Raw genomic sequence first — 13,059 nt, 5'->3', positions numbered from 1 at the left:
AAATTTATTGACATTTATTACTCGTGAAAACTGGCCATGTTAGTATTTTGGGATTAAACAATTTTAAAGGTCTAGTCAAAGTCTGATGTTACATTGTTTTGATTAATTTCACCAGAAAAGAAATAATCTTACTGCTGATCATTTTATGTAGGAATTAAATCTGCTTGCTTTGTAGTTTTCTTTCTTTTGGACGTGAAAAGCTTTAAAGGTCTAGTCACAGTCTTGTGTTAAATCACTTTCTAGTGATTAATTAAAACTGAAAAGAAATAATCATATTGCTGATCATTTTATTCATAATGTTATCCTTTTTTACATTTATTTTTCTGCATTTTTAGCGAACTTGAAATACTTACTATTTTCCTTCCTTATGGGTAGACTTTTTACATTGATAGATTGATAGTTGCAGTTGGTCTATAACAAAGACTCCAACAAAGTTATTAAGAGTAAATACAAAATATAATAAAACGTATTTAAAAGGTGTACTTTGCTTTGGCAAGTATTATTTCTATATTTTTTATCACAAAAACTGTTTGATATATTGATAGCATTAAAGTTTACCTATCCATTTTTAAAGATACAAATGAGGTTTTTGCAGAAAAGAAACACTCAATAGGTGAGAGAACAGGGACAGACAGTTTGACTGCAGTATATGGACGTCCTCTCTGAGACATCGCTCAAGGCTGTAAGTCCCCTCTTGGAAATTTCTTTAAAAAATTTAGAAGTCCACACTTGGATAGTGAAGTGGGTTTAGGTGTGTGTGTGTGTGTGTGTGTGTGCGTGTGTGTGTGTGTGTGGGTGTGTGTGTGTGAGTGTGTGTGTGTGTGTGTGTGTGTGCGTGTGTGTCTTATTGTTAGACTTATTAGTACATGCATGTACATTAGTACATGCATGGATAAATAGATACCAAATATATTTTGTTATATTTCACAACAATACATTTTAATGACGTCAGCCACTTTTCATAAAGATATGCAGCTCTAAGTACAAAGGTACAAAATTACAAAACAACAAACAAAATAAAAGACAGGAAATGCAACAGTAAACACATTAAGTTATCACTTTCAGCTGAAATACTTTTACTGTTGTTAATAACCAAAGTTTTGAAATAGACACTTCATATCTAGCTCATGGAGTATTGAGCAAACAGTGCTGACAGTGTTGTAATGATCTTTGTGGGGGGAGCCAGCTCAGCCACAGCAATGATGCACCACATGGTGTTTCACTCTGCTGTTATTTCCCAAAATCACAAACACACCACGATTGCTCTCTGTGTCTCAAAAAGTCATATCCTCTGGATTTTCTCCAGGACTTTGGGTGCAAATACTGTTATGTGTATTTACACTAAAGCTCAAATATGAGATGTAATGTCTTCACATCAGAATACAATTCAGTTTTATTCCTTGTGGTGCAGAGAAGATCTCCTGTTTATGTTGCTTTGTATAAACTTCTCTTTTCACACGACGTTACGGAAACCACAATCACAAACCGCTGCAAACTAGAATGAAGGTTAATATTATATAAACAACTTGCTGTGTCAATAAGTTTCACCCTTTCAGTTCCTAAAACCACGTAAAGCTTGATTTGGATTTAGAATTTTCCACAGCAAGAACAAACGTTTGTGATAATATAATTAAACACATATCTATTTAGGAATATGCTCAATGATATCTTAATATTCAGCTCAGTTCAGTTTTATTATTTGTCCCAGAGGGCAATTTGTGTTGCAGCAAGTGTAAAACATAATAAAAATACAGAAAGCACAATATGACACAGAAATATACAACAGTTAACATCTCAACAAGAGCAGATTAATCTTGTAGAGTTGTGATGTATTTTGGCAGAAAAATGCACACAGACAGGCACATAAACACTTACAAATTGTGTCATCTGTCAAATATTTACATCTAATATTGATCTCAGTCAGAGGTTTAGTTCTCGTGGCCACAGTGTGTTGCTGGTGTTGTTAGAGTTGTCTGTGTTTCTGTGTCAAAAAGCATAACTAAAAAAAAATACATAGTGAATTTATTCTTATCTATTTACTTAACATACAGTAATATTGCACAGAAGCTAAAAAACTACAGTGTCAGTCAAAGCTAATATTTAATTTAATTCAATTCAGTTTTATGTGTCCCAGAGGACAATTTGTGTTGCAGCAAGTGTTAAATCCATAATAAAAACACATAAAGCACAAACAATATGACACAGACACATACAGTTGACATTAATCTGCACACAGGGTGATTTATGCACATTAAAGCTCCACAGGAGCAGATCAATAAGTGTCCACAATAACTCCATGGAGCCTATAATAATTCAGTGAGCATTAAATATGATAAATATCTAATTTCCAATGCAGTACACAGCACCATCAGCAGGTCATGACAGTCACGCTGCAGGATCAGGACCAGTAGTCGATGCTGAAATATAGCTCAAAAGTACAATTTATACTTTTACTGTAACTTGACTAGGAACAAACAATCCATCTGGACTTTGTTCCTTTTTGGACTTTATGGTTAAACAGCATCACACTTCCTCTTTTGCTCCCAACAAGGGAAGTCACAGTCTGCATTTGTATTACAGATGTCATCTTTGCTTACATTATGCTGTTGTTTTTCTTGGAAGAACATATCTCAAGATTATGTTACAATGTGACTCTCGAGACGTCCTAACATTCAGTTTTTATTGTGATTTATTACCAAACTAATGTTGTGTGTGTAGTTTTAGTTCCTTCTATCTCAGTGTTTTCATTTGCAGCAGCTTTTTAGTTTCTATTTTTATCACAAATTATCTTTAGAGAGTTCTGTTTCCGTGTCTCAGCCTCATGATGGCATTACTAAACTATGCTGATAAACAAGTCCTGCAGACATTCCCGTTTCTCCTTCACTGTGTTATTTATTAACCCTGTATTGTTCTTCTTTGTTTTTCTATTTAAATTTTCTTCTTGATGTTATGATATTTATAGTTTTACTATTATGTAGGTCTGTTGTGTATCTTTATGCCATCCTGTCTGGACACACTTTACTTGAACTCCTCCTACTTAGTACTTACAAAAAACCACAAAAACACGAGAAAATAGGTTCAAGATTGAAAAAATATCTGAGTTTCCCTTGAAGCGGCTTTGTAATAAATCTTTGTGTAATCAAATGATCGCAGACTAACGTGGCCAACTGCCCTGAGCAGCTTGATTTTGTCCTGTGTGGTCCACAATCCTCGACACATTTAAACCTCTGATGTTTCCACCGATGTCGATGAGAGAGAGAGGAGGGCGGGAGGGAAGTGAGAGGAGAGAGGGTGAGGGAAAGAGAGAATAAGGGAATGAACTTCCTCCCTCAGACTGTGTTTGAGGTCAGCCTCCTCATCTTTACGCAACAGTTTCATCAGGCAGTTTGGAAATGTTTCTGCAGAATTAAGCTTTGTTTGCATTATTGCTCCCCTATGGTTTCTGACAGCACCAATATCATCACGGCTACCGGAGCGTTACCAATTTAGCCGATTTCCCCTGGTGGCTGTAAAAAAAATTCGGAGCTCATTCGTCTCATTGGGGTCAAATTAGACATGAAGATAATGACGTCTTCTTTCAGTTAATGTCCTCAGACACGACGCTTCTCTGTCATGTCGGTGTCACCTGTGAGTGTCTGATTTTTTATATAAACTCTTAGCTGAGTCAATCCAACACGGTAAATCACTTCTAAATGACTTGACTATGAAGCTGACTCTGAAATGAGTCGTGTTGCTCAAAAATCGTGTAAAAAAATGGCTAGAAGAAGAGAAAGCACAACACTGTCAGTCTCCCATGACATTGATAAGAGTATTGCAGCCATCTCTGACGTCTTAGATAATGCTATATTAAAAAAACCCAAGGGTCACATGGGTTTTCCTGCATAAAATGATTATTTAATACAGAAACAGCTTGCTTTTTTTTTACCAACACTACAAATGCCATTTTGAGCATCTTTTATCACATAACACTGATCATTTTATTGATCAGCTTTAGTGTTGTTTAAACCATAACTTAATACCAGCACTTCTACTTTTTCAGCCACCACTATGTCACAAAAATGTATTCATACTGTATATTTTTACTCAGCGGTGGAAACATTGAGCATATATTAATTTGATTGTATTTGTATTTATGTTTAACCTAGTGCATTACATCGTGTCAACTAATGCCATGATGTCATTCACACTATAAAATAATCAAGAATACAAAGGGACCCATTTAAGGCAACTTAATTATAATACATCCATGATTTTTGCATTGTATACTTCCCTGTTATTACTCTTTAAACTATCTAGCGTATTCATATCTACCATTCACTCTTTATATATAAACCTTTATACATACGTTTAATTATCTGAAGAACTTTATTGCTTTTTGACCTCCTGGATAGTTGCTAAACTGAATTTTGCTGTCTCGGCACTCTGTCCACTGAAACCTAAGTTAAATCTAATTTTATAAAAGCAAAAAAAAATAAATAAATAAATGAAAAACAAAATAAAAAAGTAGGCTATAAGTAACCTTCGTGGCCACTGAGACAGATGAACAGAGACACACTAGTAAACAAAGACACATCAGACTGTGTCATTTCTGCCAACAGCAACAGAAACAAAGAGACAGAGCAGCACTTCCTGTTAGAATACAGGAACCAAGGTCTCACTACCAAAATAAAACTAAACAACAACACATCAACATTCTCGGACCAAAACTGAATTCTGTATTTGGATAAAACCTGACACTTTAATGAAGGCAGCACTCCCTCTTTTTTTGCTATGATTCTCATCAATGATACATTACATAATTTTCTTTAATGTTTTTTCCCAATTTAGTTTCGTTAGGGGATACAGGACTTTTCTCAGTTTATTTATTTATTTTACTTATGAGATCTTATGACAAGGAATGTTTTATTATGTTTGAAAAAAAGAAGAAAATTAAACAAAAATTTGAAAAAAGAGGGGAACATTAAACTTGTAAAACACAGAAAACATATAAAGACTGATTTTTTTTATTGTTTCTTACTTGAGTTGGTATGTAGTACAGTAATGCACTTGCAGTAGTGTATATTGCAATATTGCATATTTCCCCTACATTTTTTAAATATCACACCCCTTTGTACAAACTGCTTTTGTAACACTATGCTAACAGGATAAGTCTGGCATTAAAAAAAGGTTATTTATTGTCAATAAATCCCATACAAAGACCAAAACACAACAATGTGTTAGCTAGGCTGCTTCTTGGTACTTTCTGACCTCCCTACTCTCTACTCCTTGTACTCTGTGACACTTTTTTACTTAAGTTGTAAATCCATAAAAACATTTAGCAATTATGACATTTTGTAAGTGCTCAAAAATGTCCTAAAACAGCTTGTGGCTGTTGATCAGGACGAAATATTGTATTTGTTGGGGACTATTTTCAATCCACATCAGTGTAGCCTATCTGTATTAGCAGGATGGTGAAGGCCTATGTGGGACTGAGTCAAAATAATCTACAGTGAGTGGGCTCGTGGTAGTGAAGGTAATATTTTTTGTAATTTTTCCCTAATAGAGCTCTTTGACTCAAAATCAACAAGCGAACCTTTATTTTGAAGGCTCTCGTGAGGGGACGTAGTGTTTTCCGGTGTGTTGTCATGACAGCGGTGTTGCTGCCTGCGCCTCCGCTGCCACCGTGTACGAAACTGACAGCAGCCGGGATGACACCGTGGGTAAGACACACACACACACCCCGCTGCCCTATAAAAACCGTGGACACACACTCACCGACACAAACACCGACAGAGACACCACGAGCTGTCAGAAACTTTCTACCTGAACAATGGGCGTCATCATCTCACACATCTTCTCCAGGTTCACCTCCAAGACTCCTGTCAGGATTTTGATGGGTGAGACTATTATTATTATCATCATCATTATTGTTGTTTTTGTTGTTGTTGTTGTTGTTGTAAGTGGTAGAAGTACTAATAAAAGTATAATTGCCAAGTGCTACTAAGTATTCTGATGCTTCACTGAAGAAAAAGTAAAAATACCATTGTGTAAAACTTTTTGCCAAGAAGTAAAAAATCATGCATAGATAATGTGATTTAAATAAAAGTATGCAAGTATCATCAAGAAAATGCTCTCAAAGTAATAAAAGGAAAAGTACTCAGTGCAGAAAGATAGCTGAATTTACTGCAGATGCTTGTGCTTATTTTGAACTATTAAATGATTTTTTTTTTTTTTTTTTTTTTTTGCATAATTGATTAATCTGCAGATTGTTTTCTTCGTTGTTTGGTTTGTAAAAATGTAGAAAACAATTTTGTGCTCTCACATTAATGCATGAAAATTATTATTATTATTAATGATAATCTGCAAATATTTCTTCATTATTTTCTTCATTGTTTGGTTTGTAAAAATGCAGAAAATTGTAATTTTGTGCTCCCACATCAATGCATGAAAATTGTTATTATTATTATTATTATTATTAATATTAATATTATTAATATTAATATTAATGATACTGATGAAACAGAAGAAAAAATGCAACCAGACTGAGGATCTCACCTTTATTTTAGTTACTTCAAAAAGGGAGACCTTCTGCTTCCAATAAAAATGGTTTTAAGTTTCAAGCACGTGTTCTACAAAAAAATCCACATCTTTTTTCATGTCTTTAAGCTTCATTGTAACTGATAATAATAATTATTGTGTTAAAATGTACATCCTCATAGCGACAAACTGCAATACTGGTGGTACAGTGAAAATCTCATATTGTTGGAACCCTGCTAAGAGGGGATGTGGTGGAGATTTTTCACAATATGCTGACATTGTGTGTGTGTGTGTGTGTGTGTGTGTGTGTGTGTGTGTGTGTGTGTGTGTGCTGCAGTGGGTCTGGATGCAGCAGGTAAACGACTCTGCTGTACAGGCTGAAGCTGGCTGAAGTCGTCACCACCATCCCAACTATCGGTCAGTGATATGTTATATCTGTTTTACATAATTCACACATTTACTGAAAATATATGATAATATATTTATTAACCTTTTAAAACCTGGAAACTTTGATTTCTGCAAAAAAAAAAAAGTTAAGGAAAGTTACAAGAAAACCTGAAAATAAGGGGAAAAAGTTGAAAACAAAAACATAGTTAAAGGGCTGATAAAAATGTTTTAATTTATTTTTTTCTATGTTTCCTGTAACATAAATTTAAATATAAAATTGTAATGAATTATTTTAAGATTATTTTCTAATAATCCTCCCCTCTTTTTTAAAATTAATTTTTAGGCAATTTTCTTGTCACGTTTTACATATCTTGCCCAGTTGTCGTTGCCTTTTTTCCCCATGTTATCGAGAGACATCACACCAATTTTCTCAGGTTTGAAAGGGTCAAATAGATTGTAAAAGGTATATAATTGCAGCACAAGAAAACGAATTCAGGTTTCAAGGGGTTAACTGCTCTGTGTGTGTGTGTGTGTGTGTGTGTGTGCAGGTTTTAATGTGGAGACGGTGGAGTATAATAACATCAGTTTCACAGTTTGGGATGTTGGTGGTCAGACAATCATCAGACCTCTGTGGAGACATTACTACACCAACACGCAGGTAATACTACTGACGTCATGAGTACTACTAATACTATACCTGTACAAAAATGTTGGTTTTGGTCCCATTTTTTCACAGGTTTAATTTTAATAAATCCTAAAAAAAAATTCAAGCTCATTTTAGCTCATTTAAGAGTGGCCTTTTACTGTGACCAGCCCAGGGCACACCTGTGTAATAACGCTGTTTGATCAGCATCTTTATCTGTACTCACTAACAAAGATTTGATCAAATTTGCAATTCCCAATTAGTGCATTAAGTCTCAGAACTTTAACTCAAACCTGTGAAAAATGGGAGCAAAAACACAAAAAATGCTGCATTTAAATTTCAGTTTAGTGTACAACTACTTTTATGACAGCAAGACACCTTGTGAAAGTGCCTTTAATTAAACAGCTGGATATATTCTGTTTTTGTCTTCAGGGTCTGATATTTGTGGTCGACAGCAACGACCCCGAGAGGATTAAAGAGGCTGCTGACGAGCTGCACAGGATGGTACAGACACACACACACACACACACACACACACACACACACACACACCTGTGCTAAATGTTGTCTTCAGGTGTTGACACATGATGAGAAATCTTAATAAGTAACTGATTAGTACAGAGAGGTGTAGCTACAGCAGCAGTTATAGTATTAACATTATTGTGACTGTTGCGGTCAAGAAAAAGATCCACTATTTAAACCAAATTACACCAGAGGAGGATATTCAAATGGTTGATATTTTAATTTCAAATCAGATAATTTATTCCAATTTATGTGTTTTTTTTGTTTGTTTTTTTCTGTTGTAGTTGGAGGAGGACGAGCTGAGAGGCGTGGCCGTATTGGTGTTTGCGAACAAACAGGATTTGCCAAGAGCCATGTCCGTCAGTGACATCACTGAGGCCCTGGGCCTATCAGGAGTCTCACAGCCGGTAAGTGTCCACGGCGGGTACTCAATCCCACAATGCAGTTTGTGCATGCGGAGATAATCATTGTGCTGAAATTGACCCGTCAGCGACGACACATAATGATGGGGACAGGGTCTGAAATCTCACTTTACTGCTCACTGCAATCAGATGTGAAAGAAGTAATAGGAGCAATACTACATGTAAAAGTACTGCATTCGAAGGTCTACTTTAGTAAAATTAAGAAAACATTAGCATCCAAATGTTTTTCAAAATAATGTATATTATATCACAGGATTACACTTATTGAAGCGTGAATTTGTTCATCACTTCAGTGCAACTGGTAATGGTGGAGCTTTTAATTACTTTTCATTTTAATTACTTTATAAACAGCTGGTAACCTCTGAAAGTATCTCCAAGGATCAATAAAGAGTTTATTTGTTGATATTTTGTATTCATAATCTTTATCTGCAAAGTAACTATAATTATTAAAACAGCCTAGTGGAGTAAAATGTACAATGTTTACCTCTTAATTGTACAAGGTACAAGGTAGATTTATTGTAGTGGAGTAGAAGTATAAATTAGCAGAAATCAAATACTCAAGAAAAGTACAGATACCTCAACATTGCACTTGAGTGCAGGACTTGAGGATATACTTATTTAAATTCCACCATTGGAATAAACAGCTGAATGTTTGTTATTTAGAGAGAAGTGAATTACTAAAACTTTTCATCTCCCATATCATTATTTATCATATTGAAGTATGTGTCATGAAGACTCATAACAATTTCATACTATGGTATGGCACAAAAAAAGACTTATTAAAAAGTCATAGCATAGAATGGTATAAAAACAGGTCATTCTATGGTATGGCATAAAAGGCAATAGTGATTTAAAAAAGAAAAGGTGATAGTATAGTAAAGCAAAAAAAAAAGTCATTAAATAAGGTCATAGTATAGTATAGGCATGAAAATAAATATATGACAGTATAGCATGGCATGAAAAGTAAAAAAAGAAAAAAAAGTGATAGTATAATATGGCATTTAAAAAAAGTCCTAGTATAGTATGGCCTAAAAACTTTTAAAAAACAAACAAACAGAACCTTCCCCCAATTATTAAAAAAGTTATTTAAAAGTAATTAAGCATAAAAATTAAGATACTTGTAGTACAAAAAAAGAATTGCCTTAATATAAGTAATTAACTTGTGAAGATTCATGGTGTTATATATATGTTAAAAATTTAAACTTGATCACCAGGAGCGCTCCCTTAAATCTTGTGTTAACAGCAGGTTCAGTATAAACTTCGGCGCCCTCCTGATGCAGAGACACAGCAGCGAGTGATTATTTTCAGGACTGTCAAACTTACATTAGACTGCAGCTGAGCTCATGTCTTTGTCCCTCTGTGTGTCTCTGCAGTGGTATGTCCAGGCGTCCTGTGCCGTCAGTGGCACTGGTCTGGCCGAGGGTCTGGACTGGCTCTCAGACCAGATCCTAAAACGATGATGTTATGCCGACATGTTGCTGGGAGCTGAGCCGAACCAGAGACTCCGGGAGGAACATGAAGGATCCCTTCAACATAAACAGGGTTCCTGCAGATCCCTAAAAAAAAGTCTTAAAAGGCATGGATCTAATGAATCTAAAGATAAGGCCCTTATTGGTGTTAAAATTACTTTAATTAATGTTACAAAAGTCTTAAAATTCTCAGACATTTTCTGATGTTACATAGTAAAATGTCAAAATAACTGGTAACATCTATTTTTGGTTAAATATTTTCATGAATTCATGTTTTTAAACTCGTCATGATGGGAATTCAAGTTGCTGAACACATAATCGCCAAAACAACCCGACAAGAAATACCAAATATTTTCTCCCTTTGATAGTAAACCAAAAAGTTTATGATAATATAATATGATCATTGTCTTCCATGTAACATTTGGCATAGATAATCTAACGTTTTCACTGAACAAAAACATCATGTTTATTGTTACAATAAGAGTTTAGTCAGTTTTGGTTATTAGAAATTTGGTCGTAAATTTATGTCTGAGTGGCATTAAAAAAAAACTTAAAAAGCCTTAAATATTACTTGACTTAAGCTGCAGGAACCCTGATAAAGACACGTTACTGCTGCATCTGCCTGGAAAACTCACAGTTTATAATTTATGCCACATCCATGTCATTTTAAAGAACCATAATGACAGCATGAAAGGTCAGAAAAACCCTTAATTATATTAATTATATGTATATATAGAGGTAAGTTTGAATGTGTTATTTCAGTCTGCTGTCAGTGAACGGTGTAAAAATGTGAACATCTGTCAGCTTATAAAGCCTTCCTACATGTCCTAGTTACTTTATCATTTTACTTTTCAAGGCATGCCTTAATGTCTTTTTACTATTTCTCATATTTATGGTAAAACCAGTGTGGTGTGAACAGGTCTTTGGCTGTGGAGCCGATTGCCTCTGATGTAAGCAGTAAGTGTAGAGAGGAGTTGATGAAACAAACGTCACAATAATCAATCGATTGCAATTCATATAACACTGCAGCAGTGATGTCGAATGTTTAATCACTTTAATCAATGTGTTAGAAAGCCAATTAAGAATTACCAAAAATGTATATACATAATTTTGTATAACAAAAGTGCCCGGTGATGTTGCCATTGTTTTAGACTTCCAGGTGGATTATTTTAATGGGGAACAAGTAAAACTGCACTGATTTTATTTATGTTGTTTATCATTTATGGAACTATTATATCTCATTAATAAACATGAGCAATTAGCTTCAGTTTATCTGTCATCTGTTGTTAGTGGTTTTACATTTGAAATAAATGTATGTTTTTATTTAATAAATCAGCTGTACTTCTAGTAGTTAATTATAAAACTTGACTCGTTCCTTAAAGTATGATTTATGTGAGTTTATGTCTCGCTGATTTTGTTAGGCAAATTTGAACATACTTTGGACTGTGTCATTCTTTGTGTTGCTTTTTGGATAATTTGTGAAGATATTTCTGGAAAGGTATGACCTATTCTCTTATATTTCACAGACTAGATGTATGAAAACGTATATTTTTATATTTTTCAATCAATTTTGTTCATATTTATTCAATAATAAAGTTGGTGTGGTCACCGAAATGTTTATTTTGTTTACAGACCTGTCTGTACCAACTCTTTATAGTCAATTCAAAAGAATTGATGTAAATTGCATGAATTATTATACAATAGTTAGTTCTGACCGAGCAATTTGATTGGTCGAGAGGCATTCATTGAGTGCTACAGTACAACATCACAGGGACTTTTAACTCTTCATGTATCACTCCGTTTCCGGCTGTCCTAAACTTTTAAGTAGGCAAACATTAACGGCCAGTATTTATCTGACAGTACTGTAATGAATTAAAAATAATAAGCAAAAACAGACAAAAAAAATGAGTAAAGAGTGCTAAAGAGTGTTAAAAAATGTATTTTTTTCTCTGTGTTTTATGTTTTCTGTTACACGATTTTACATATAAAATTATTGTAATTATAAGTATAGTTTTTGGGCCATTTTCCTGATTTTTTGCATATTTTCTAACAATCCAGCCCCTTGTTGTCACATTTTACTCATTTTGTTTGCAATTTTTGGGACATTTCTTACCAAGTTGGTCATTTACCTTTTTTTTCTAATATTTTCAAAAGAAATTAAACTAATATGCTAAATAATATCCAATTACGTGTGAGGTCTCACATGGGTTTAATATTGGGGTTAAGGCAAATTATAGCTGACAAGATGACTCCATAGACCTTTTTTCAGCTTTATTTAACAAAAAATATGTACAAAATAAGTCAGACAAACAAGAACAATTGTTTCTACACAGAAGATAATAAATAATAATAAATAAACATGATATCAATTCATAAACCAATAAATATAAATAAAATATTATTTAAAGAAAAAAAGGACATGGACAGTAACAAAAATAATACATTTTCACATTACGTCCGGGGTCACACCAAATAAGTTTTTGTAAATAATAATAAAAATGTGTTGCTTTTTCTGCTCTCAATGCGAGCTGACGAGAACTCGCATCAGGCACTGTGACTGTCACGACACTGTGTGACGCAGCACGTAAGGCTCCGCCCCCGGACGGAACACCTGTTTTAATGAGGGTCCACTTTTTTCGGGGCACGAGCTCAACGGTTAAAGGAAATAAAAGTGGCTGTTTGAGCTGTCACACCGTCTTCCGTCACATTTATTGTTTTATTAGTTGTCCAGTTAGGTGAACCGAGGACGCTCGGTTATATTGTTCCTCAACGAGCCGCTGTGAGGGCTTTTCTGCGGACGTGTGGAGGTTAGCCGTGCTGTTGTTTTTAGCTTAGCTGCCTCCGTTTAGCTAGCTGGCTAACGCCCGCGTGGTGCTTCAAAACCGTGCACAGCCAGTTAAATCCGGCACGAGCATGTTTGACAGACCTGACAGGGACTCAGCTCACCTGTCCTCTCCCTTCACCTGGGACAGGAGCCAGAGTCCTCAGCTGGGTGAGGCAGCTGGAGGCGGCGGAGACTACAGCTCTGAGCCGGTAAGGACGCTTCTTACTCGCCTCCACAATAAGAGAGACACACAATACACAACAGGCTGCAGTTGCG

The 13,059-nt window shown here is 34.9% G+C and overlaps 1 protein-coding gene across 1 annotated transcript; it reads left to right on the top strand.

Moving 5' to 3' along the window:
• Positions 1–5,431: 5,431 nt before the first annotated feature.
• Positions 5,432–11,577, top strand: LOC121960398 (ADP-ribosylation factor 4-like). Its single transcript, XM_042510072.2, is given in 7 exon segments — positions 5,432–5,876; positions 6,854–6,871; positions 6,874–6,933; positions 7,452–7,561; positions 7,979–8,050; positions 8,353–8,475; positions 9,864–11,577. Coding segments are annotated over 7 exon segments (537 nt in total). The 5' UTR covers positions 5,432–5,809; the 3' UTR covers positions 9,951–11,577.
• Positions 11,578–13,059: the final 1,482 nt, after the last annotated feature.

Source organism: Plectropomus leopardus, chromosome 2, assembly GCF_026936395.1.
Source record: "Plectropomus leopardus strain MGB_pleo_1.0 chromosome 2, ASM2693639v1, whole genome shotgun sequence".
Classification (NCBI taxonomy): Eukaryota; Metazoa; Chordata; class Actinopteri; order Perciformes; family Serranidae; genus Plectropomus; species Plectropomus leopardus.
Note: the sequence above shows the minus strand (reverse complement) of the source record. Positions and strands in the feature narration are given on the sequence as shown.